The sequence below is a fragment of the Ixodes scapularis genome, unplaced genomic scaffold (genome assembly GCF_016920785.2).
Source record: "Ixodes scapularis isolate PalLabHiFi unplaced genomic scaffold, ASM1692078v2 PGA_scaffold8__174_contigs__length_109621045, whole genome shotgun sequence".
In the NCBI taxonomy this organism is placed as follows: Eukaryota; Metazoa; Arthropoda; class Arachnida; order Ixodida; family Ixodidae; genus Ixodes; species Ixodes scapularis.
The window spans coordinates 71,719,636-71,746,182 of NW_024609883.1; the positions used below are offsets into that span (position 1 = coordinate 71,719,636).

General features: G+C 47.7%; 1 protein-coding gene across 1 annotated transcript; it reads right to left on the minus strand.

The window, feature by feature from the left end:
* Positions 1 to 572: 572 nt before the first annotated feature.
* Positions 573 to 8,063, minus strand: LOC8051746 (2-iminobutanoate/2-iminopropanoate deaminase). Its single transcript, XM_029987013.4, has 6 exons — positions 7,813 to 8,063; positions 3,944 to 4,049; positions 2,240 to 2,294; positions 1,814 to 1,882; positions 1,516 to 1,571; positions 573 to 681 (listed from the first exon to the last, which is right to left on the minus strand). Exons 1-6 carry the CDS (start codon positions 7,956 to 7,958, stop codon positions 613 to 615), a joined length of 501 nt encoding a protein of 166 aa, XP_029842873.2. The 5' UTR covers positions 7,959 to 8,063; the 3' UTR covers positions 573 to 612.
* Between the last annotated feature and the right edge of the window lie 18,484 nt (positions 8,064 to 26,547).

Sequence of the window (26,547 nt, forward strand, 5' to 3'; positions counted from 1 at the left end):
TGTCCACACCCAGACCCTGTCTCTAAGCTGGAAGTGAACGTCTCGACGACGAAGGTTGTAGCAGCCAGCGTCGACGTACTGCTGGTCTTGAATCCGGAGTCGGGCGAGCTGGCGAACTTGTTCGGCGCGTTGCAGCAACCACCTGGGCGTCGTCGCTACAATCGTCAGTTGGCACGTGGGGAAGCATCGCGTCCAGCATGGTCGTTACTTTTTGATGATGTACCAGCTGGAAAGGTGTAACTCCAGTGGCCTCTTGAACTGCTGTGTTGTCTGAACGTCCGAATGGCACAGCAGCATAAGAGTGCATCACTATGCTGTTTTGACTCTCTCAGTTTCCTGGAGTCATTTTATCAATTTTCATTGACAGAAGGACTTTATATTTTCTTACTTTATTAAAATTGTATAACCCAGGAATTCATTTATTTACGCAGGTTGAAATATTTTCTTTTGTATTATTATTGACTGCGTGGCTACGTTGCATAAGTCATCCGATCTGTACAAATTTGTGACATAGCAGCAAACTAGGGGAACAACCACTCAAACAAGTATAGCAGCAAACTATTGATGCTTTATTTTATGGCTTTCGATTTTCGGCTGTACAAAATAAATAAATTAAAAAGGTCTAGGTCCGGCGGCCTTGGATGTGTCCACTGCGATGGCGTCAATTTCAATACGGCCCCGCTGTAGAAAAAGAAAGGTTATATAATCCAGTTCACACTTCATTTGTACACAAGTCAAATATATCATTTTATCTCAAACTTTCCCATAAGGATTCACTCTGATTTGGTGGCACTTTAAAACTTGGTGAGTAAATTACCAAAATATATGGGCATATATTATAAAGATCGTGTTTGTATTATACCTTGTGAAGTGTTTGAGTAGTTAAATTCATACGAACTAAGGAAAAAGCTACCGTAAAATCCCGAGAAATACCCCACACCTAGGTTCGGCTTGATTTGATATCTTTTTTAAACACCGAAAGATAGCCCACTTTTATTAATAGTAGTGTTGGGATCAATGATGGCTTCCGCGTCAGTGCGGCGCTAGTTAGCTATCGGCGGGAAGATAAGCGAACGTTGCTGACTGGGCGGTACAGTTCTCTTTGCTCCGCTGCCCCTCGCCGCGAAAACAAGCTTTGAAGAGACACATGACCTATAAATAGCATTGTTTTCAACTTTTCTCGATTGACCACCGAAAGTTAGTCCAGTCCGTATGTCCACCCGATGTGCTCTTGATAGTAGGTGGGCGATCTCTCGGGTAATTACGGCGGTTGCTTTTCCTTCTCTAATTTAGGGAGGCGATACTCCGTGCAAATTGTCTCTCTATTGTAACTGGCAGGCTAAGAAACTTGGGGCGTAGCCTATAAACGCTTCATGCTTCGTGATTGATTCTTCGGCGCTGTTATTGTCCAATGTCGCGATTTCATTGGCTGAGGATCGACAATGAGATGCTCAACACTTGCAACACACAGCGTATCTTAAACTGTTAATGACAACAAAAAAAAAAAAAGCTTACCCCGGGGATCTCGGCAGCACGAATTGTGACCCTGGCAGGGTACTTCTCTGTGAAGACTGAAAAGTGCAAAACAAAACAAAATATAAGAGGAAAAAAGCTTTTCGTGTTTCGGTGGTCGTTAGAGAGTTAGTTAGGGATAGTTCCGGTAACTCCGATAACGATACCCGATACTCCGTTGCCTCCTTGCGCGTGCCTCGTATCGTTATCGGGCATCGTTATAGGGGGTACCAGCGGTATCAGAACGATGCACTAAGCCTCTATCAGCGAAATCGGCCTAAGAGGGGGCTGAGACACGTACATTCAGCGTATATCCTGTTCATGGCTTCGTAGTCCTTCATGTCCGCAATGTACACGTTGACCTTCACCACTGAAAAAAAGTAAAAACAGAAAGATATGTAAAAGAGAGATTAAAGACCCGCTTATTTCCGATGTTGTGCAGCAAACAGGAGAAACCACTTGGAATAAATATTCATCTCCGAGGCCTCACATCTGAATTAGCATTACGTTTACTGTAGCTAGATCATGCAGTTCATTCCAGGCGTTCTTTTTATCGAGCCAATAGACCCTTCCACAAATCCAGTGGCATCGAGTCTAAGCTTGTGTATGCTGAGAAAACAGTGAGAGCGCAGGCGAGCTGGTGATGATTTTTACATGCTGTACAGATCGATTTCTCAAGCTCGTACATTGCATTCAACTTTTGCATTCATTTCTAGCTGCGGCTTACCGTCTCGAAGAGTCATTTGCCCGGCATCCAGGATGTTGGCGAGATTCGTGAGAGCCTGAAAAGGGACAGAAGAGAAACGTGAACCTCTCATGAAGTGCGCGTCGTGCTGTCAAGATCAACGGACATATATACTATAGGGGGCGCATAGCACAGCTTGGTTTTCGCAAAGCTCGATAATTACTATTTACCCAACACGTGGTCTGTGATCTGGATTCTTTACGCCATCTTCCTCAAACTAGCGAAGGGCGCAGTTTGGACACGAACGCTGCGTAATCATTCGGCTAATACATGGTTCAGTTGGTGCTTCCGACTGAACGCGAGCTCCACCTGAACGCAAGCGCAGCGTTGGGCTCCGGCAGCTGAGAGCGGCGAATGAAACACACACACACAAACAACCCCCCCCCCCCCCCCGCGCACACACACACACAGAAATGAATTCGTGCTGTTTCAGAGCGATCAATGTGCTCCAAACTGAGGATCGCTGAAACAATCACCAGCCATAGCAAAGACCCGTGTTGGCGCTCTGTGATTGTAACGACTAGGGATGTCGCGGAACTTTAGTCAAAGCTCAGGTTCGACGTTGAACCTCAAGATTCAACATCGAACGTTTTGCGTAAATCGAAAAGTTTGACCTCCCCAGCAGATTGTCCCGACTTCAAAACCTATGAATTTTTGGGGAAAAAAACGAACGCATACGCACTATTTTTTGACTTAAATAGACCCTTTTCAAAAGACCGCGCCAACGCCTGTCCGCCATTGTTGCTTGCTCACATACTCGGAGCATGTATTGGTCACGAGACCTCCGTCAGCGTTCGGTGTGAACTCGGCTCGGCTCGTATTGGACACGAGGGGTGCGTCAGCATTCGGCGAGGACTCGCGGATCCAATCACGCACTTCGTGTCCAAGTAATGGCGACGGCCAGTGTTGCTTGATTATGGTTATGAAAAGGGTCTATTGTATATCATATAATTTTCAACGTTTACAATATATATATATTTAGTATATAGATATAATTACACCCGACAAATGCTGCGCGCATGTGCGCGAGAATAATCGGGCTCCTCTTCCTTGCGTTCAAAGTTCACCCCCGTTTCACACCAACATCGGCTGCACTCGGACTAGTCCGTCGGATGGTCTATACAGACCATCCGACGGAACCAATGCAGCGGCACCAAAAGTCCATCACGACGGCGCTTGCCGTCTTTGTGCGTTCGCCATCGCCTGTTAAGAAGCCAACCACGGTCAGTAAATGCAACGTAATCCTGGGCTTTTTCTTTTTTTTTTTTTTTATAGCGCGCGTGATTGGCTTTGCCGGTGAAAGGAAACGCACAAAAACAAGGAGAGACGTGACCATTCATTTCCGGCACTTCTATATTAGACTCCGTCAGATCATGGCGACGCGTCTGCGCACAGGTGTTCGGCTCGTTCAGACATTTACGTCGACCGCGTTGCGTCGCGTTGCGTCGTGCAGCGAGGCGCCTTCCCATTGGCTCGTCGTAAGGGTCACCATGGCAAGAGCTCGACGCAAGCGGTCTTATTGAAGCTCCGGTGGATGCTGTCGCACCCCAACGCGACTGTGTGATTGTGCCTTTTTAACGCGGTAAACAGGATATTGGTACAATTGTCGACGAGGCGGAAAGCTAGACGACTGTTTCTCCGAACCGCGTTTTCTAGACGCTCAAAGGAATCTCGGAAAGGACTTGCCTGTCGTGTCTCGGGAACGATTCCGCCGGGAACAATGCGACCAGTCTGTGGATGACTTCCGAGCTGGCCAGATAAGTACATGGTGTTTCCTACACAGATGGCGTGGCTGTTGGGGAGAAAAAAAAAAGCAACGGAATTTTCTAAGTTGTAGACATCTAAGAAACCGATATTGGTATTATTTTTTTTTAAGCCGAAAAAAAAAGATTTTTGGGGGGTCGCTGCTTTATTGGATTCTTGTTGCTCGCTGCCACGCAGCAGAGCGAAAGCAGCTTATAACCGGCAAGACATGACACACCGCTGGTTGTACTTCGTTTCAAATCAATTCAACCGGAGCGCAGACGACGCTGAGCTCATAGGGCCATCGAACGAATAAAAGGATAAAAGTTCGAACAAAAACGGGGACAATGAAGATACACGCAAGAAATGACAGGCACTTTACTGCCAATTGATTTCTTTTTTAATAGCAGATAGTCACCCTTATATACATACATTATTGCCCGATCCGCATCGCACCTAATCGCACACTCAAAGGCAACCATCCAAAAACGCACTTTCACTCTCGAGCAGATAAGAAAACGCAGCGCTGACGCAATTGCCTTCTCTCTCGTTTGCGTAGAACTCCTCTGTAATCTGTCTCCGTTTTCTCTTTTGCCGCCTTCCTTAAAGGAGCTGTGCAACGATATCCAATTGGAATGTTTTTCTCTCTACACGAGCTTACTGGCACACCTGGGACTCAAGGATACTCACACGCAACGCCATTGGCCAAGAAACTGCTTTGTTGCGGTGTAATTTCAAGGACAAAAGAGATCATTTTCATTCAATCTCTCCTTTGCAAAATTTGATGACGTAACTCGGGGATCGCAGTACACCCAAGTGACGATATTTGAATGCGGTTCATGGATTGGACCCGAGCATTGCGTGGGCACTCGACTTGGGCTCGTGACAATTGCTAGATCGAGAAGCATTCGGGTAGTGACCCGTGTCCAATCGCTGCAACGACGACAACAGCCGAGCCATAACAATGTCTGGAACTCAGCCCGTGTCCTGCGCTTTGCCAACCCCAGCGCGTGGCTATGATCAACACTGGCGGCATATAATCGGCTCCAGATCACGTGGCCGCCTGTTCTGGCTGCGAGTTGAGGGCGTGAACGCTGCTCGTTTTTCTTAAATTTTTTTCTGGGACTTCTGTTGCGTGGGGTGAAAAACGAACGCGTGTTTCATAGGTCATTAACGTTAGGGATCCGTTTTAAGCGGTATTTGTGCACAGTACAAAAATTGTTGCATCGCTCCTTTAAAGACATCGTGGAATTCAGTCAGGCTTGCACCCACATCGCCTACAATAGTCAGCAAGATGCCCCCCCGTTCTCGCGCACACACAAATCATGCTCACGTGCTCTGTCCCAGAAGCAGCGCCGCCCAGTCTGCCCAATGTATACGTTGCCACAACTAAACAGAATCTCGAACACCCCGTTGGTAGTGCACAATCAGAATATTGCGCCGTGTGTTTCTTGGAACAAGAACAGGATGCTTTTTTCCTGCCTTGTCAACATCGGACATATCGTAGCAAGTTTACAAGGAGCAGAAGAAACCACGCTTTTCACCTTTTACACTGTCAAAAAAGTCCGTGCGTCTGCTTTCCCGCACAACACTGAGAGAGGCAATCACTGCAACTTACGGAGGCAGCTCAGCGAATGACAATGCCGAAACATATGTTTCGACCAGTCTGAGTAGTAACATTAAGCAATGCAAGCGTGACGTTTTGCATTGCTTAATGTCACAACTCAGACTGCGTTTTTTTGGTCTCAACATATGTTTCGGCATTGTCATTCGCTGAGCTGCCTCCATAAGTTGCAGTGATTGGCTCTCCGACTGTTGTGCGGGAAAGTAGACGCTGAAACTTTTTTAGAGTGTATCCAGTATGGACCAACTAAACCAAACCCAAGTTTTAACCCAATCAAACGGCCCATAAAGCGCGACAGCATGGTGTTCACTCTAAAAAACGTCTGTGCGTCTACTTTCACGCACAACACTCGGAGAACCAATCAGCGCAACTTACAGAGGAAGCTCAGCGAATGACGATGCCGAAACATATGTTTAGACCAAGAAAACGCCATCTGAGTTGTGACATTAGGTAATGCAAGAGTGACGTTTCGCATTGCTTAATGTCACAACTCAGACTGCGTTTTTTTGGTCTAAACATATGTTTCGGCATTGTCATTCGCTGAGCTGCCTCCGAAAGTTGCGCTGATTGGTTCTTCGAGTGTTGTGCGTGAAAGTAGACGCACAGACGTTTTTTAGAATGTTCGTCGTCTTTTTGCGCGCGTGCAGCCATTGGCTAGACCGATCAAGCGCAGCGAATGCGCTGCAGTGACTTTGTACTTTTCTCCTTTACGCCTGCATTCGTCTGTCATAGTCACTGACAGCTTAAAAAACGCGAGGGCGGTGCTCATTATGTTAATTCGGGCTTCTTGCTTCGTGATTGGTCCTTCGGCGTTCTTATCGGATACTGCCACAACCTTATTGGTTGCGGAGAGATGATGAGATGCGAGGGTTTCACCGGGCCGTGCCTTTTTAAGTCCTCATTGACCGTAGAGCGACTTACTGTGAAACAAGGTACAGAGAATGCGGAGAGCAAGTCGTCTGCTTCTTGCCCAGGAGTTGCGGTGACGTCAGGACAACGCCGACCTCTGATTGGTTCTGATTGAAGGACTTGGGTAGACTTCAAAGCAAGCTTCCTCGAGGTCTACCCACTATCCTTCATTCAGAACCAATCAGAGCTCGGCGCCATTCTGACGTCATCACAACCCGTGCAAAAGAAGCAGACGAACGTGCACTCTAGACCCTTTTCAAAACCCTATCAAGCAACCGTGGCGATGGCCATTTCTTGGGCAGGAAGCGTGCGAGTGGATCCGAGTCGTCGCCGAGTGTTGCCGCAGAACTCGTTTTCGACACCTGCTGAGCCGAGTTCACGTCGAACGCCGACACAGCTATGGCCCTCGTATCCAATACGTGCTCATCAGAGTACGTGTTCAAAACAATGGTGGACGCGGATTATAGGCGTAGCGACTAAACGGATGGAGCGGCGAACATTTGAAAAGGGTCTATTCGTGCCTATAGTGTTACATACGGCCTGAGTCTTTTTCGTGGGCTCGTTAGATTTAGGTACCTCAAAACGTAGACAAGAAACATGCGACGGCAGGTAGCGCCGTCAGCTGCATCGATGCTCCAATGTACGGCCCCGATGAAACATAAGGGGAACCCGCTGTCGAGCGTTCTTAACCGCACACCCTATGCGAAAGCGATGGATGATGGAATCAAACAAAGGTGACCGAATTGGAGAATTTTAACATATCCACTGCGTTCTAGCGAAGTTTTAACTGTCCTTGCTTTCATATCGGTTTCTTTCTTTTCTTAATGCGCACTTTACGGATTATACAGTACGCGGACTTTGAGTTGAAAATATCGGCAGTGCGATCTATTTGCAAGCGCAAACTATACGAGGATCTTTTTTTTTTTAGGGTCGATCATTATGGCGAGACATGACGGGTTTTGCGAGTTAAAGGGCATGTGAATGATGATTTATAAAATATGTTTGATACGACGTTCTTTGTGAGCTAATAATGCGGGTATTTTCAAGGCGTTCTCTGCATGCGAAGTTGTAGTTGTTGCTTTTACGTGCGGATTGCGTGCCAGTTGCAAACTATCCGAAGAAAGAACTTGTTTTATTTTTTTCTTTTAAATGAAATTTGTTTTTGCGGACTAAACAACGGGTCTGGACTACAGTCGGGGAACTACGGTAATTGTATTGTGGTAAAAGCAAGTCTCCTTAAAAAACAAACAAAAAACAAACAAAGAACAATATGTCTTACCTGTATGGGTTGACCGGCCTAGCGACGAGCGGGCTGGTGATCACTTGCCGACTGCCGTCCAGCGATGCCTCCAGTGTGCCCACACTGAATACCACCAGCACGAAAGTTAAACACGCCGAGCGCACATCGCCTACTCGAAAAAACATTTTCTCGTCCGTTTTCTGGAGAACTCGAACGTTCTCCTGTGGGCAACTAAAGGGTGTAGTAGAGGGAATGAAATTCGGAAGCTCGCGATGCCACTTTTAAAGGCCGTGGACCCCACCTTTGTGGCGAGAAGGCCGCATGCTAGTGGAACCAGTTGTAGGCTCATGGCGTGCTGCGTTCGGTTGCACCGCCACCACGCCAGGATGCCGACCGATACGCGTGCCGAAGGAGGAAAGCGTCTTGTTCGATTGCACATGAAGGGGCAGGCAAGGGCAACGCGGCGCAACTAGAGAACCTTGATTTAAGAGAGGGATCAACTCGAACAATGAGGAACGTTTGCCCGAATTGGTCGCTCGTGTGTATGCGTGTGTTGCCGCGTTTCGAGGAGGGTAGTGGGTGGAGAGAGGCTGAAGAAAGCCTGAAGAGACGCTTGAGTCGCGATCGACGCTTTCGCCATTTTCCTGTGGCGAACGCGGCCCACAGACCACGTGACCCTGATGAAATAGTTGGATACTCTCTCATATCTAGGCACAGTATGGGGCAACGGGAGGCAAAAGGGTCATCAGACGGCAAATGGCCATCGAGTATGCTGGATGTCAACGAAGAGACTTTGGGTTTGAAATCGAAATTGTTCGCGTTTTCGGCAACCTGAATTGTGCGTTTTCCCTGATGTTCTCCCAACCAGTGTCACGCTAGTTTTCCCCTCGTAAATTTGAAAGGCGAGACTATCAAATACCTAAAACACCGTTTATTGTAGGGGTCGATTCCGCCGAATTTTTAAATACTTTCTGTCGCGAATATAGAAGCGTTTCTGGGAGGGGTGCCGCATTAAAATACGTCGTCCAGTGCGATATTCAAAATTGTTTTGTTTAACAACATTAGCGTGGTTGTACCTAGAAGTTAAATATGGTAGTACTACTCAGAAAAAATGTAATACAAACTGTTTTTGACGTGAAACTTGTGAAGGCATTTTCTAGAAAAATACTCCAATCTTGAAAATATCCTAAAATACTTAGCTTTCAAAGGGGAAGAAATCAAATAAATATTTCATGTATTATTTGTACTGAGCGAGACACAGTGCCAACCAGCGAGCGACCACTGGTTTTTGCTGTAACACTGTAACAATAGAAACAGTGTCATCCAAACTAGAAGCGTGGTGGAAGTCGTTCATCTACATTACAAACCTCGGCAGTAAAATTCGGTGTTTGCGAAGAAACAGAGACGTTGCGTTCGCGCTAAAGTGTCGCACAGTGCATGCAGTTTAGAGCCGAAACTTCTTTCTACTGAACAAGCAAAATTTTTTTTAAGTAATTTTTTGCGCAATAAGCGATTTTTTTTTCACTTAATAAGAAGGGAGAATTTTACAGAATCAGCTTTTCTTACGTAATAACCACGCTTTTTTTACACAAACAACGAGCCTATTTTACACAGTAATAAGTGAGCTCGTTTATACGGTAACTTTGACAATAGAGAGTTTTAGTAGACCGTTTTCATCTTCCGCTCCGCTCTGAGGGTGCCAAACTGCGCATGCGCGGCCCGCTTCGCCGGAATGGAAAGCGGAGGTCAAAAAACGCGTTTTAGTAGAGCGTTTTTCTTTAGCGTAAGAGCGTTTTGAGCGGGTTCGAAAAATTTGCTTGCGTAGCCCCACAAGTGGATGTTTATAGTACTAGTAAGACAAAAAAACCTAAGCGTTAACACCAAGAGAGTAAAAGGGAGCGTGATTGTAGAGGTAGTAAAAACGAAGGCGACAATAATAAATACAAAAGAGTAGGCACACACCCGAAAATATATTAAGCTATAAAATATAAATGCAATCGTTCCACCTTGTGTGCAAGTAAAGCCGAAGGTATAAGCATGAGCATGTTGCTCTAAACGGTACCTGCACTGCACGAGCGCGCGTGCTGGTCAAGGACGCTGAAAGGCCGGCAGTCGCTCTTGTAGCTTCTGCTCCACTCGAATTAAAAATGAAAAAGAGTTACTTATTCGAAGTAGAAAAATGAAAGAAAAGGACGAATTTTGCGCATTGCGAGTACATTCTTTTGCGAAGTACGAGTACAGTGTAACTCAAGGCTAGCAAGGCATCAGCACGATGAATCCCCGCTGTTCTCAAGGAAGGAGACTTATACTAACTAGATTAAGCTGGCGAGACATCGAATCTATGATTCGTATCCCTCGTGCCATCAAGCGCCGAAGCTTCCTTTCCGAACGCGGTTTGCTGGATATTTCCAACGTAGAAGAGAAACCCTTTAGGAGGCTATCCCGCTTAAAGAATGACCTCGCTGCTCTGCAAGCGGGCCTCCAAATATCAGCACCCGACAGCGAGACGCTTTCCATGGTTCTTCCTCGACTGGCCTATCCCAACCGTCTGTTCGTACTTGGATGAGCGTTTGGACGGAACTTGTCGGTGTTCTGCATATTTGTGAACCTCATCGTCGGTCACATCAACGAGATGTTCGGGCACCTGCTCGCTGACATAAACAAACATAGGTGGTTGACCCTGGCAAAACTGGAGCTGTGCTCACAGGTAAGACCCTGCATGGTTTGTGTAAATTTCGCATTTCCATTGTTTCTAGCATGGCTGCTCTGTCTGGTGAAAAGGTACTTTTTTCTATACACCAAAGGTGTACATGGGCAGTGTCAGAACAAGTCACGACGTGCGCGTTCGTAATCTGTGGGTATTAGTAGGCCATTTTTATGAGCCCTCTTTGCTCTACTTTACGCTCTGCGAGGAGCACCGTCCCTACCGCGCATGCGTGGCCCGCTCTGAGTTGGAGCGTATAGTTAGCGGAGTGAGCGTGCGCTCCGCTTCACAAGTTGTAGAGCGGACTGCGCTCAGCGTCCTTAGTGTGATCGCTTAGATCTCAAGATGGCTGCACTTTCTCAATACGCGTCGATGTTTTTCACCGTGACCCCAGCTTGAAAGAGGTCGAATCAAGAAGTAAAGCGTACGCCCTGCGCGTGAAAAGTAAACCATTCGATTTGAGTTCATGTTACACAAAACAGCATAATCAAACAAAGTGAACGACTATCACTTTGCAACCAGCACGGCGTCGGTAAAGTCGTCGCGTTTTTGTGGACGTTCTATGGCTATGCAGTCAGATGTACGGGTGCGCGTGCTTGAACGCCTATTATACCTGTGCACGCGCCCTCCTGTCGAAAATGCCACTGAAAGCTGACCACGAGTACAGCGCTCGCAAGCTGCACCAAAGAAACCATTCCCTCTCAGCTTTATTTATTCACACTCGCTCGCAACTTTTGAATTGTTTAACTTTCCTAAGGAAATGTTCGCCTTGGATTTCCTTGGTAGATTTAGAAAATAATAGAAACTTGAATGCAGCCTTTTTAAAAGTGCAACCCATGGTGCCGCTAGTCTTCAAGGCCGCCTTATTTTGGCCAAGTGTCTAGGGAGCAAGAGGGCTACGTCATTGAACATGGTTAAAATCGCGCACAAAGAGACGAGGACAAACGAGGAAGGAACACAGAACACAGACAGGCGCGCACTCACAACTCTAGTATATTAAGTGAAGAAGAGAAAGATGAATGCCATTCATCGGAGTTTCTTGGGCCAGATCGATAGACTAAAATCTTCAGGGTTCCCGAATCAGGTCTTAATCGAAGTGATAGGAACGCTGGTAAAGAATGTAAAAGGGGGGGAAAAAACTAGGCGCCCCGTAGAAAAAAACCGGGTGGTGGTTATGCCATACCTGCACAAACTTTCGCATAACCTAAAACAAGTGGCCAGCAGGTATGGTGTGCCCGTTGTACTATCAGCCCCTAAGAAAATGCGACAAATTTGTTCTAAGGTTCGTGAAAAGGCGGAAAAATTATCCAAAAACACGTGCCACAAGAAACATGTGCGGCCATTTGTTCCCTGTTCATCGGGCGTTGTTTATAGCATCCCTCTTTCATGTGGAAGATGCTATGTTGGTCAGACGGGACGGTGTCTGAATGACCGGCTACGAGAGCATAAACTTTCTTTAACATCTAATGTAGGAGGTCACCTTTCGGTGCACTGTAAAACCTGTATGTGCACACCATCTTTAGAAAAAACATCAATCATTGGCCGCTTCAAAGAAAAACAAACGCGCGAGGTGCTCGAGGCGTTCACCATCTTGAGCCTGAGCGATCGCTGCGTTAGCCAGCCGTCGGTTGCTTTGAGTGAAAAAGAAGTTGCCTTCTTGCGAACATTTGACTGCGGATGATCTGTTTCCCCCTGGTGACGTTGTCCCCTGTAAAAAATAGTGCTTCATCTTTCTCTTCTTCACTTAATATACTAGAGTTGTGAGTGCGCGCCTGTCTGTGTTCTGTGTTCCTTCCTCGTTTGTCCTCGTCTCTTTGTGCGCGATTTTAACCATGTTCAACGTTTACCAACTCGCCCAACTTACTACTCGGCTACGTCATTGTTTGTCGCGGATGCGAGTCTAAATGTATTAGACACGAATGCTGCGTCAATACTGAATATGAGATCGGTTCTAGTCACAAGTCTCGCACTAAAAGCGATGCCCAAAATATGGCGGCCGAATGCTACCCGGTGGTGTTTCGAAAAGAGTTACCAATAACGGTCGAAAACAATATTCCACGTCAATTTATTGTCTGGTGAAAACCAGACAGGCATAAACAATGCAAAATTTAGGAAACACAACCCTGGACTTCTAAGCAATAGTGGTAGATTAGAACAGTTTTCAGAAGTTTCGTTTTGAATTCCGGCGTAGCGGGCCTCGCATGCACAGTTTGATGGCCTCAAAGCTTAGCAGAATTTAGGAACAACGATATATATATATTAATTTACGATACCAAGTTTTTTACAACCCTACAATGGAAATACGCTTTATCTTAGAGGAGTAACAAGTCCCATATCACATGTTTTGGTAGTGTTTAAATACTGCCATGTTGTAAGAGTGTTTTTCTTTGTCTTTTTTATTAGGCCGTCAAGGACAAGGGAACACCCATGAACAACTGTTGGGGTTTTGTTGACCGCACAGCATGCCCATATGCTGTCCATCAAAACAAATCAGAAGAAGACCACAAGAGGGTGCTCGTCGTGAAGCACCAGGCAGTGATGTGCGCAGACGGCATAATTTGACGGCTGGACGAAACCTACAAAGACCATGGGCATTTTTTTTTGTTTGTTTAATATTAGAATACATAAAATTATCACAGTAAATCATATTCAAGCTTTTGTACTGAGCGAAATACCTGTCCAACTGGGCTGAAAGGCATCTAGAAATATTTTCATAAAAAACGTTTACTAACGACTCCCATTTTACTTCTCAGATGTGCGTGTGAATATTGTATCTAACCAAATTACAGTGTTACTGTTGAATTCAGCATTGTAAGAGTAGCCTTTGTTGCGTGGCCTTCTATTGCAAGAAAAGACCGTAGCACAAATGAGGCAGAAACTAGGCAGGAGCTCAAGCTGAAAAACGCACTTTCATAAACACACAAAAGAAATAAAAAGAAGTGTATAGTCAAGCAAAATGGTTTCATGTCACCCCCCAAGGCAGATACATACACTGCGCTCCACTGTTAATACGAACACGAAAAAAATCGCTTTTATTTACAGTTTATTTCTCTGACAGCTATTGAAAAAGCTGGAAATTTGTCGCTCAGATTAGTGCCCGAAACGAGCGCTTTATTCCACACCAATAGGCAAATGTCAGCTCCTCGAATTTAAGGTGAAAAATGAAAACAGGATATTGAATGCTCCCGCTAACAGTGTCGCGCAGTGTACATAAACACCAAGGCACCATATCACAGAAGAAAAGACTCATTTCATTGGGGAAAAAAAAGTAGAGATATAAATGGAACACTCGCTTTCGCTAATTTTCACTGTCTTGCTGCCTGAAGTAACCAAACAGAATATCTGTCCGTTTGCCGACTGCTTTAGTCTTTGGACTTTAACCTTTAATTTTTGGCTCTGGAGAGCCGCGGCACCGCGGAAAGCAGCAACCCGTACCACTGAGGCCCGCGGTGTTGCGTCTAGGGAACATGGTAATGTGATGAGTATATACGTGCAAGATGACGACGACATGGGTTGTTGGTATTGGGGAGGGTGGCAGTCCGATTCGCAGAAGTCCAGACTTCGTGGAGGCGGGTTGGGCGGGTGAGCAGCGAGCTATGAGGATCTTTCACGCCGTTCGATCAGTGCATGAAGGAGCACTAGGAACATAATGGCGCTATTGCTCACTGGGGTCCACTGGGGTCAAAGAATCATGCTCCAAGGAGGTAGTTCAGCCGAAGTAGAAGCTGCCGCCTCCGAGGAACCGAGGCCTAGGGCTCAGATTGAGACACCGCCGTCGCCCGGTGTGTCATCCTCTCAACGTCGTCGTCGTCACCTCGCGTAGAAAAATCGAGCCCGCCGGCTTAGACAAGGCAGAACCTGTTCCCACCGTTCAGGGGCCGTGAAAGGATTGCGGCCAACGATTTCTCGAAGCATCCAGAGGTTCTTGACCACCGTGAAACGTTTTCTGGGGGACGAATTTTCAAACAAAGTCTGCGCAGCTTCCTAGTGCAGCGAGGTTCATAAGGGTCAAGCGCGCTCCCAAGCATGATTTCGAATAGCGGGCACCCACCTTTCCAGAAAAACACCATCTACTGAACCTTTACTGAGAGTGGAACGTGATTCTCAAAACGGCGACGATAGCGGAGCTGACGCTACACGCTCAAATCCCAGAGCGGGTCGCGCATGCGCGATGGTGACTCCGCTTTCCATAGAGCGGAGCGGGAAACCGAAAACGGTCTACTAAAACTCTCTAATATAGGTCACCCGTGTGAAAGAACACGAATAATTTGTTACAAATATTGTGTAAAAAAATAAGAACTTCATAACTCGAGAAGAAAAACCTGAAAACATACGTTTCAGCCCTAATCGGTTTTTTTTTTTTTTTTTTTTTTTTGTATTTAGGAGTAATCAATTAGCGCACCAGACGTTAGGGTAAACTCTCCAAAGGACCTCTAATCGCTGACAACCTAAGGAACACCTCGCGCGGCCTAAAATGCTCACGCCCTTTGCTTCGTGGTTGGCTCTTAGAGCGGTCTAATCGGCTGATGCCGCAATGGGATTGGCTGCGTTCCATGACATACGGCGACCTCAGTGTCCATTGGGCAAAATTTGCGGAAAACGATCCAACCGTCGCGCCCCTAACGGCTACTTAAAAAAAAAAAAAAAAACAAAAAAAAAACACGAGTAGAACAACAACATTAAATATTGGCCCGTGTTTCCGACGCTGATGCGGTCGAACGCTGTGTCAGCATCCGTGGCGGGGCTCGTATATCCAATCGGTGAAGCACCGATGCGAAGAGCAAGTTCGTCTGCTTCCTGCACAGGAGTTAGTTGCGATGACGTCAGAACGACGCCGACTTCTGATTGGCTTTGATCGAAAGAATAGTTGGGCCGGCAGACCTCATTGCTGGATATTGCCGCAAGGGCTACTCCCTATTTTTGATTTTTGTTTTGTTTAATCCGCCAATAATAAGAGTTTGGCTTTCTGACGTCATTGGAACCACTGTGCAAGAAGCAGACGAACTTGCGCTCCGCATCGACTTCGTGTAAGATCGAAGCGATCCTAGCGGCGTAGTGCTGCGCAAAGCATCGTGGGCGCCTTGTGGTGACAGTTTCGGCTTCGATTGTTGCGAGCCTCAATAGACCCATCAGAGAAAAAAGCGCCACCTGTCGTACGCAACAGCAACTAGTGGCAGCCGCCATGCTGCAGGATAGTGCGCGCCGCTGCATACGCTGCGTTGGCCGTAGACGCTAGTCAATTCCTGCCCACGATGCCAACGTACTGCTGCGTACCCCTCTGTAAGCAGAGTGGGTATCTGAACAAGTCTGGCATTAAGGTACGTATTCGGAAATGTACTCGTTATCGGTTGACGGCGGCGTAGCCGCGCAAACGTTTCCCTGCTGAAGTGCAAAAACGGAACACGAACCGTTTTCACGCTACGCTTTCTTGGGTGTTTGGGTCAGGTGTTTTTAATCTCACTTTGTTGCGTTTGGAGGTAGAGTTTTCAAGTTTCAGCTAGCTTGAAGAAATAGGCGTTAAATACAAATATAATGTTGCTCGTGGTATCGCTTGTGGACGTGACAGCTTCGCGAGCGCCTAACTTCAGGTATGCACGAGCTCGCGGTGCTTCAAACTTGCGCGTGTAAATTATATGTTAGGTACGCATGAAGCCATACGACCTGACGCTTTAAGCTGCCTGTAGCGCAGACATCTGTGCAGCGCGTGCTTTATGCAAAGCAACATGCACGCGCTTGCAACTTCTGCTTCACTGCAAAATTTGCTGCGCCACTTTTCCCAACTCTAAAATCCCCCTCAAGAAAAAGGGACTCGACGTATCAAGTAGGAACTTGTGTCGAATACGTCCTTTACTGGTTAACTTGCGCATTGAAATTTTAGGTCTTAATTCCAAGTAAAAAAACTCGATTTGACGAGCGACGAGTCAAGCGACGGCACAAGCGACGAAAGTCGGCTACGAGCAACGAAAATGTTTCACTGTCGCTTGTCACGTCGCTTGGTTTGAGATTTCTAGAAAACGACGCTCATCGCCTTGGTCGCTCGCTCGTCGCTTTTATGCGGTGTGCTTCATCGCGCGACTGTCCGAGCGACAGCGAAGCGGGACCCCTGCGCCTGTTTTGTCGCACATCCGGAGAGTACTGGCGACTTCTAACTACAGCCCGTAAATTATAACCGGTTCCTATCATTTTTTGATGACATGTTTGATGTCGTAACTACAAAGATCTTAGTAATTACCGTTTTCTTGCGTAGTTGGCCTTAATAGATGCGGCGACCACGAACCCCTCAACGAGGAAGTTGTAACTTCTGTCGAATTGTCGTTCCGAGTCCGATCGGCTCTTGAAGAAGCGATATACCTCATCATCTTTAACGGCTGGGAGCTGGGAAAGGTCGTTTACCCAACCCGTGATCGGGAAAACGCTGCCTGCAGCCATACAGAGGCGAAGGGATCGACGAAACAAGAACGCTACAGTCAAAACAACCATGCCGGCCGCAACAGGGTCCTTCCCAATGGCGCCGGCCGCCCAATGTTGTTGGACTCGTTCAGCGGATTTTCGCTGTTGCCAGATTTTTTGAAAGGGGTCTATTCACGACATCCCGTCACGACCAAAGGCGTTGCGTGCATTTTCGAATATGCGACTTTTCTTAAATGTATGGTGTTGCCGTATGCAAATACGGATAGAATGACGAAAATATTTTTCGTCATTCTATCCGTCATTTAAATTATTTTCGTCATTCTTGTCCAGCTCGCTTGCACCTTTGCATTTAATTGCATTATATTTACGGATAGAATGCCGGGACACGTTCCAGGGGCTCCACAGAGCGAGCTCATAAACCAGGGTGCACAAGACAAAAAGGCTGGTAGAGGACATAGGAAATACACGTCCTGCAATTTCGCTTTCATTTTTAATGTTCCACTAGGTCAGAACTGAGCTCTATAAAATAAACATAAAGCTGCGTTCGAGTGCACAATTTCGGTTATGTACGTTTGAAATTCGAACATTGAGAGGCAGGCCAAATGTGTCAGTCCTTGTTGCCGCACCCTGTATAGTTGTAAAACTAGGCTACTCTGTGGTCGGTGACAGATTCTAGAATCCAAGTGTCTATAGTGCGCTCTTGTTTACTTCCGCCGGGCATTGACTGGGTGTGCGAGGAAGTGTTATCAGAAGCAGAAAGCTGGCGCTCGAGGAGAAGCATCCAGGGAGTTCTTAACCTGTCACCTACCATAGATTAAATCCGCTCTCAAAACAGTTCAAAATGACAATCAGATGTACGGATGTTGATGCCAGAGGAAGTAAGACTTCCTTCAAATATCATCCGGCAATTCCACCTTTAAAAGGATATGGCACGTACCTGTTGATTTCTAAGTACCTTGGGGGGAGGAAGGGGCAAGCGGGGGGGGGGGGGGGGGTGAACGGCGAGGGTATACATCTCAGCTTCTGATTACTATGGTAATTAGTTATTCAGGTGTATTGTACCATTTTTTGTTGATAATTTAACTAAAAGAAATATAAATATCTTCAGCGAAACCAAAAAAAAAATGTGCGTCTAATATTCGCTGAGGAGTTTCTCACGACTGTTGTGAACGCCGGAAATTTATATTGATTAATTGGTTTTGTTTTTAATTAACAGATTTGCAATACTCTCTGCTTTTGCGTGTGTTTATATTATGAGTTTGAATCTTGCGTATATTCAGGCTGTTTCTCTGCCTGTGTAGGGTTAGCAGTCAAGCATCATCGGAGCTGCTCTTTTTTTTTTAATTATTATTGGCTTTTACAAAAATTAAAAGAAGTTTGAATTTGAATATGAGGCAGCTGCTTCGATTCACGTTGTCATAAGGCTCCGCAGCTCGGAGCACGTGGAGCTAAAGCTCGCGCTTTAGAACCCAGGGATCCTGTGTTCAATCATCACCCTTGCCCGTTTCGACCCGGGGTTCTAATCTGGACACTTGTCGGAAAAAGCCGGCGAGAAATCCGGCGGCCGTGATGGGCCGGCGCCTCGCTTCACCTTGGCACTGTTTAGTCACGGCAGTCGAATCTCTCGCCGACTTTTTCGCCAAGTGTCCAGATTAGAGACCCTGAATGGCTCTAGTTTGGACATCTACATGTCCGCTTTAAAAAATCACAGAAGTGACGTAATGGTACGTCTGATTAGTGGAGGCAATCGGCTCCACCAGTCAGACGCCATTACGTCATTTCCGTGAGATTTTAAAACATTCAGGTAAATTTCTAACATAGCCGTCCTGGGGTTCTCCTCTGGACATCTTGCGAAGAAGTCGGAAAGAACTTCGACGGTTGTGATTGGCCAGCGCTGCGTTTGACCTTGGCGCCGGCCAGTCACTGTGGTCGAATTCTTCGCCAACGTTTTCGCCGAGCGAGCAGATTGGAGCTCCTGGATAGCTAGGTTCGACATTGTACATGTACCTTTTTTTAGTACACGGAAGTGACGTCATCACGTCTGATTGGTTGGAAACAAAAGTGACGTAATTTCCCTAGAAAAATGTGGGCGGAGTCGGCGAAACTGGGCGGAGTCGGCTACCGGACGTGACAACAAAATGACGTTTCGTTTTGTACCGAGTACGTTTCAAAAGGTACTTGCTCGGAACTAGGTGTCATTGGCAGCATGTGTTCGGCGGCGAGGCGTCGCCGTCTCGTCCATTCGTCTTTTTCTTTAATAGAGCTTTTTTTTTCGCCAGAAAGGCTGTATCGGGAACACCGCGATGCATTCGAGCTCGCGGAGGAGATCTTTTGGAAGCAATACCGCCTGCCCAAGATCGTGGTGCGGTGGTTGTGCGACGAACTTCGCGAGGAACCGGAGGTGAGGAGAGTGCGTACCTCGTGGACGGTCATGACTGTGGAGCTTCACGTGTTGTGTGCACTGCACTTCTACGGCACGGGGAGCTTCCAAGGCATGGTGGCGAGCGACGAACACGTAGCGCGGGACCAAAAGACAGTCAGCGTTGCGGTCCGCGCCGTGTCCGTCGCTATCGTGCGTCGTCTCGGGGTCCAGCCTTGGCTGGATCCACTTCCCCGAGACGCCGAGCGAGAGGTTCGACGCGGAGAAGGGCTTCAGGCTGCTCGGCAGGATACCCGGCGTCATCGGTTGCGTGGACGGGACCATGGTCTCCATCGTCGGCCCGTCCAAGAACGACCCCACCGTCACGAAGGCGGCGTACTGGTGCCGCAAGTACTTCTACGCCCTCAACGTGATGGTGGTAAGTACACTCATGTTACGTTGTCAAAACGAACCCCAAATCTGCAGAAAAAAAAAAAAAACGTATTGCCGATACCGTTTAAGTATGCCGTTTTATGACTGCGGGCTGTGGGGTCTCACGACTGCGCGAGCGTGTGCTCTACGTAGCATGTGAGCCGTGAGACTCTTCTCCCAAAAATAATATTTGTCTGTTAAAACGTGCAAGCTTCCGTAAAAAAAAAAAAAAAAAAAAAAAAAAAACATTATTTTTGTTTCAAGGTAGTTAGTTGTACCTTGCATCCAGGAAGGTGTGTTGACATGCATGTGTCAGACAAAATAACTTAAAAGCTTCTGAAATTGCGACTGCTTTGTGAACCATAAGTACAATCTACTACTTGTGGATTCAGGTAATTACATGTCAATATCTCTCTCACTTTCAGGTGTGTGACGCCGACTGCCGGATAATGTGCATCGACCCACGGTATCCGGGCGCACGACTCCTTCGTGTGGCAATTTTCTTGCCTCCGAAACCAACTCGAGCAAGGGCAGGTGCCACGCGACGGCCGGTTCCTGCTTGGTGAGCATATTAATTCACTCCTTACGCACACGGTGGCTCCCACTGCTTGAAAGCCACAGTACCACACGTACTGTGCTTGTTGTGAGGCACACAGACACAGTTGCTGGAACTCCTTGAAGTGAGACAACACCCAAAGTTTGGCCATTAATCTCTGTTTATGTCCACATAACTCTCACACTCTGCAGGCTACGAAAGCCACACTACACCAATCTCACGACAGTGATAGACTATGCAAGGAATGCGACCGCAGTGCGAGTCGCTGTCCGGTTCGGCCCACTCACTGTTACTGTCTGCCTGTACCCTCTTGCTGGTTGGTTTTTGCGTGAAGTTGGAGCTCTTTCACTGATACCTGGGGGCTCGCCTGGTCGCTTTGACGGTCGTCAGTTTGTACGGAATGGCATCAATTCCTCCTTGGCCACTTGGGGCTCGCCAAATCTGTCCTCGGGTCGTCTCTGTCCCACACACTGGATTCTTTTCCCTGACCCTTCTTCTTCGGTCTGCCTATATAGCTCCTCCTATTAGACCTTCCGTGTCCCAACAGGACCTGACTCCTTTCCAATCTAACCACCCCCTCTCTTTTCCCCATCTCCAACTCCACCGAGGATTAGGAAAGAGGTTCGTCGAACTTGCGCCTTATCCCCTCGCTTGCCAAAGACAAGGCCAGTGTGTTCTGCTCTGCCCGTGCCTAAGGTCACGGCCACACTCCCAAAAGCAACAGAGCTTTTATCTGTCGGATGCACGGGCCTAATAATGCACTTGCATACAACACAGCACCCCTAAGGAATCGTGCACACATCCCATACAACCCACCAGGAAAACACATAGTTACATGAAATAACAGAGAGTTTGCAGGCAAGCTGGTGCTAACTAATCATAATGTAAACTGATACTGTAGTGCAGAAATATTAACACTCTTAAGTTACACTATAATTGACACACAGCTGTTTTCTTGCCTTTTATTTTAAAAAGTAAAGAATGTAATATGTTCCATCCTCTACATGTGCAGGTGACAGCGGCTACCCCTTGGAGCCTTGGCTCATCACGCCTGTCCCCGGGAACCACGCGACCTCCACCGCTTGCGGCCGGTTTAATAAGGCGCATTCCTCGATCAGGTCTGTTGTGGAGCGCTGCATCGGGCTGTTGAAAAACAGATTCCGGTGTCTACAAAGGCACCGGGCTCTGTATTACCACCCTTCAACAGCCACCGCCATTATTTCGGCATGTGCAGTGCTCCACTACATCTGCCTTGCATCGAGCGAGCCAGAACCGGAGTCAGACTCCGACCCTGAAGAGTCAGAGTTGGAGTCTGAGCCGAGCTCGGACGGTTCTGAGCCGAGCTCGGAGAGGTCAGCGTCGGCTCCCGAGAGGCTGGCTCCTGCCGGCCCTCTGGTCGGCCTTCCGGTCGGCCTCTCTGACAGGTGAAGGCTCTGAGGCAGCGCCTTGTCGCCCGGTTCGGAACCCGCTGCAGACGTGCGCGTGCGGAGCGCCACACGCAAGGGGTCCGCCGCCACGACGGTAGTCCCGACCACCAGGGACTCCGTCGGGAAGCCCCTCAGCGCCCTCGCTGCGGTGGTGCCCAGCACGGACGCCGCCAGCGACAGGGAACCTCTCGCCACCACGACTGAGGTCCTGACCACCAAGGACCCCGTCACATTCTTGCCCTCAGTGAAGCCCTCCCCGTGGAAGGCGTAAAGTGCACACTTCGCTTCCTGCTCCACAGTCATGGCCGTCCACAAGCTACATACTCTCTTCAGCTCCTACACCTTGTGAAGTTCGTCGCACAGCCAGCGTGCTGCCTCCGGATACGTGTCGAGTGCATCGCGGTGAAATCGATGCAGCCTTTTTTTTATTTTTATGAGCAGAAGGCACGAGACGCAGTCGACAGTGACAGAAAAGGTTCGGAGGTTTAGTTGCCAGACCAACAGGTCATCTGGATTGCCCCTGCAAAGAACTCAGAAGTAATTTAGACTACCTCTAGAAAGAAATGCTTGCTTTTGCAGAGATTGCTTTCTTAGTTGCTGATTAACCAGGGATATTGTTGTCATGGACATTGTTTCATTTTACAAATGCTTCAAAGCGTCTTGCCTTCTGCTCCATTTTATTATCTCTTTTATGGTACTTCATCAAAGTTAGGTGATTGTGTTATCTCAAGACAGTGCACATGTAGTTTGTTTTGAAAATTGCTTTATTTCTTAAAGAAAAACCTGTGACTTCATGAATAAAAGTGTGATAACATGGAATGTAATATTTCATTCTTGGAAGTAAAACTGAGCATCGACTGGAACCATGTAAGCAATTGGGCAATCTTAAGTATATATTACATATATCTTGTTGAACACTCTGGTCTTATTTGAGCACAATAGTTAAATTTCGAAAGGAAAAAAATATATATATATTCTCTGACTAGCATACCACCATATAAACACTGGACCACTTTGAAAGAATTATCACAGATGTTGCGCCAAACATTCTTATTTGAGCACAGCAATAGCAAGTTCTCGAAAGATAAAAAAATTGTTTCTGACTAAAGCAGCCGTCACTCGCGCGCTCCCCGTTGGTTCCGCCGACCCCTCCGCTGCCCCCGGCACACCCGGCTCCTCGTGGTTCGACATTTTGGTTTGAAGAAGGCGCGTAGCGCACATCCCGCATAATATTGGAACAACTTTCTCTCCAATTAATTCTTAAATTTATTGCAAAAGGGTACAAAAAAGCGGTTTGTTTTAACAACGCCCAAAAGGTTTTGATTGTTTTTCAATACTTTTACCTGTACTAGAACAGATGCGACGGCCAGCGACGCACAGGATTGGTTGCCGTTCCTTCGCTAAACGCAGGAACTGCTCCCCGCGTCGTAGTAAATCCTACCCCGTATCCCGCGCGTAGGGACGCCTCAGGGAATGCGTAGCTACTTCCGCTCGTCGGTGGTTGGCTCCGGACGTCGCTGAAACGGGTGACGGGTGTCAAGTTTGCGATGACGTAGCGGCGTCAAAGTGGGCAGAGCCGCCACGTGAGTGTTGCTAGGATACGCTCCTCCTTTGCGTTACGTCACTTCCATGTACCTTTTCTCAAATGTCCAACCTAGCGATCCTGGATGACCATCGTACCGGCGCGCGGTCAGGCGAAAATCCCAGGCTACGAGTGGTATTGCACTGGCACCATTTCTCATCGACTGCGGAGACAGCTGACGCCCATGGGGCTGGCTATCGTCCCGATGTCCAGACATACACCCAACACAGTTACCTAACACACAGTGTGTAACCCCGCGGTAGCTGAGGAAGTAGGATGTGATAGACGAAAGGATAATAATTTCGCGTGTGAAGAAACGTGTTTCCCCTCTGAGGAGAAACTAGAAAGAAGAGGAGGACGCATGGAGAATCGAAGAGAAATTGCGACACGGCAAAATTCTGTTCAAAACTAAGTTGACAGCGCGGTGGAAGCTATACGTTCTCGTAGGACCGATCACACGTCTATCTTTCTGTATGCGATCGTGCTGCCGCCCATTCGCAGAAAGCGGAGTCAGGCGATGAAAATCAGGTTGTTGATAGGTCCGCTGAGCTTGTATCTCCCACCGTAGTGTCAGCTTAGAATGAGCAGAGCAGCCGGTTCTTAGGATAGTCAGCGGCGACTCTTTTGCTGTAGCGAATGCAAGACCGCCGATTGTTTCTTGCACACTAAGAAACGTTACATCGTTAAGGGCTATCCACACGAAGGAGAACTCCGTGGACAAATGTCGTGATGTCAGCAACCTCGGAAACTCCGTCCCCGGCTACATACACACGGACGGCGGGGAGCCGCGAGGGATAGCGGTGTGAGCAGCCGAATTTAACGGTCGCACTCTCGACAACAACGCTCAGAGCTCGCTGGAAAAAAAAATTGGGTTGTGTGTATGTTTACACAGCCTAGAACTTGGTCTGCCTCAACGGGCGACGAGTCTCCCAGTTGTAGATGAGCAATTTAGGCAGTGCAGTACAACCGCTAGCCTGGGGTCTTTAACGTGCACCACGCAGAGTGATACACGACCGCACGTCGGTACGATGCTCATCCAGATCGAAACGGGCAGGGGTGGGGATTGAGCCCAGGACTACCAGGACCCTGGGTTCTGCAGCGTGAGCTTTCGCTTCATGTGCTCCGAGCTGATGTGCGCTAGCCCACTCGGCCACCGATCCACTCTAAAAAAAGCCCGTGAGTCTGCTTTCCCGCACAACACTTGGGGAGCCAATCACCGGAACTTAGGGAGGCAGCTCAGCGAATGATGATGCCGAAACATATGTTTAGACCAAAAAACGCAGTCTGAGTTGTGAGATTAAGCAATGCAAGCGTGACGTTTCGCATTGCCTAATGTCACAACTCAGACTGCGTTTTTTGGTCTAAACATATGTTTCGGCATTGTCATTCGCTGAGCTGCCTCCGTAAGTTGCGGCGATTGGCTCTCCAAGAGTTGCGCGTGAAAGTATACGCACAGACATTTTTTAGAGTGCAGGAGCGCGCTGGGAGGAGAGCGCGCGCGCCGTAGTCGAGAATAGAAAAATGGAGACGCAGATGAAGTGGTGGTATGCCATTATGGCAGCAGCGCTGATAGAAACGGACGACGACGACATTCTACCTACTAAAAAAAGGTTCTGGGTGAAGGGTCAGATAGAGAAGAAAGAACTTGGTATACAAAACCAATTATACGAAGAGCTGCTAGAAAGTGACTCCATGGAGTATCGAAGACTCCTTCGGGTGCACCATGACGTCTTTGTTGAACTACTGGCCAACGTTACTAGATTACCTCAGTTGTGGAACTCAAGCGGAAGGGGGTACCCCCCCTCACTCACTTCAATCCGCCAAGTGTCGTTCGAAGCGCCATCTAGATTTTCGTTTTATAACTGTGCGTTCCAAAGAGCAGAGATGAAGCGCCATCTAGACGCCGTGTTTCGAAACGTACGTAGCGATCCCGACCCGATTTCACCGTGCCTGATTCCCATAGAATACGCTGCAGTTACCAAAGCAGCCGTCCGGCAGTGGCGCGTCGAGCGACGCTTGGCGAGTCGTGGTGATGGGGGGTACTGTTCGTGCTCGCAGCGTCTATGAGCAGTTCCGTAACTGAGCTAATCTAATAACGTTGCTACTGGCCCGCGTGTGCCTATCAGCGTCCTCATTCATCTTTGCCATTCTACCACCGCGCTACCAACAGTAATGGCGCAGGCGATTCCGAAAGCGCGAAGAGAACGCGGTGGCTTCCGTGGCCAGACGAGGGAAAAGAGTATCGCTAAAAGCAGCTTAAGATGAACGAATCCGCCGCCTATCTGCGGAGCTTTCGTACTGACCAACGTAACTAGAACCACTCAGTTGGGAAACTGCCATAGAGACTGCTTTTAAAAACCGATCCGTACTCGAGGACCGAGCTAATGGCGATCACAACGCCGCAATTTCTCCCGCAGCGGCCGCTCGAAGAACTGCACGGGTCTTCTATTTTGGCTTTAATCGGCCATTTTGGCGCCGAAACAGATATACAGTGGAAGGGCTTTCAGGGATGCCACCCCCATCTCCCAAGCGGATGCGCCGCGAATTACTACCGAAGTTAGGATGCGCCTTTAGGTCGGGGACGCGTTACCTGAAATCACCGCTGAGGCATGGTTGTATAAAAAATTATAATTTGTGCCGCAAAACCTTGCAAACTAAAGAATTTAGAAAACATCACGCGCCTTTAATTTTGTACTAAACTCTAATAAAAGTTACAACAAAAAAGTTTTTTTTTTCGTTGTTTTTTACGCAAAAACATGCTTTCTAAAGGCTCAAGGTGACCACAGTACAGACAAATGATACAGAGTGGCGCTGTTGTCGTATTTAGCTCGGTCTCGGTGGACAGCGGCCCAGGTTTCAATGGTGAGTTTCCCAACTGAGTGTTATAATAACGTTGGTATGCTGACAGAACGAAGCCTCCACGCCCCCGCCACGGAAGAGGACGGCGCCGCGAGGCGTCAAAAAGGGATGACGTATGCCTCACATGATGCGAGATCCGCGGAGGAAAGTGGCATATTTCTCCTTCGAGTGGATACCCCATATGGAGGGTAGAAAAAGTGTTCGCGAGATTTACACCCTAGGCTACACCCTCTCAGCACGCTTATGCCGAGCAATAGAAAATTTAAATCGTAAAGAGAATGTTGTTGTATAAAGCACCCTTTCTTTTCTGAGGGCTAAAAAAGATTCTACGGTAAAACTAAGCGAACACCCTTTTTGAAGAATGTTCACCACATTGACACCAGTTTTTCCATAGCTTTAGCGAAGGTTGGTGTAGTTACCATATCGGACAATCATTGCTTGTAC

What these genes read in the sequence shown, in the direction of transcription:
- LOC8051746 (XM_029987013.4), bottom strand. Translation starts at nt 7,958, where the DNA reads ATGTTTTTTCGAGTAGGCGATGTGCGCTCGGCGTGTTTAACTTTCGTG. An exon ending in TCGTTCCCGAGACACGACAG is followed by an intron (nt 2,295 to 3,943) that starts GCAAGTCCTTTC and finishes GTCCCTTTTCAG; the next exon opens with GCTCTCACGAATCTCGCCAA. An exon ending in GTGCTGCCGAGATCCCCGGG is followed by an intron (nt 682 to 1,515) that starts GTAAGCTTTTTT and finishes CTTTTTCTACAG; the next exon opens with CGGGGCCGTATTGAAATTGA.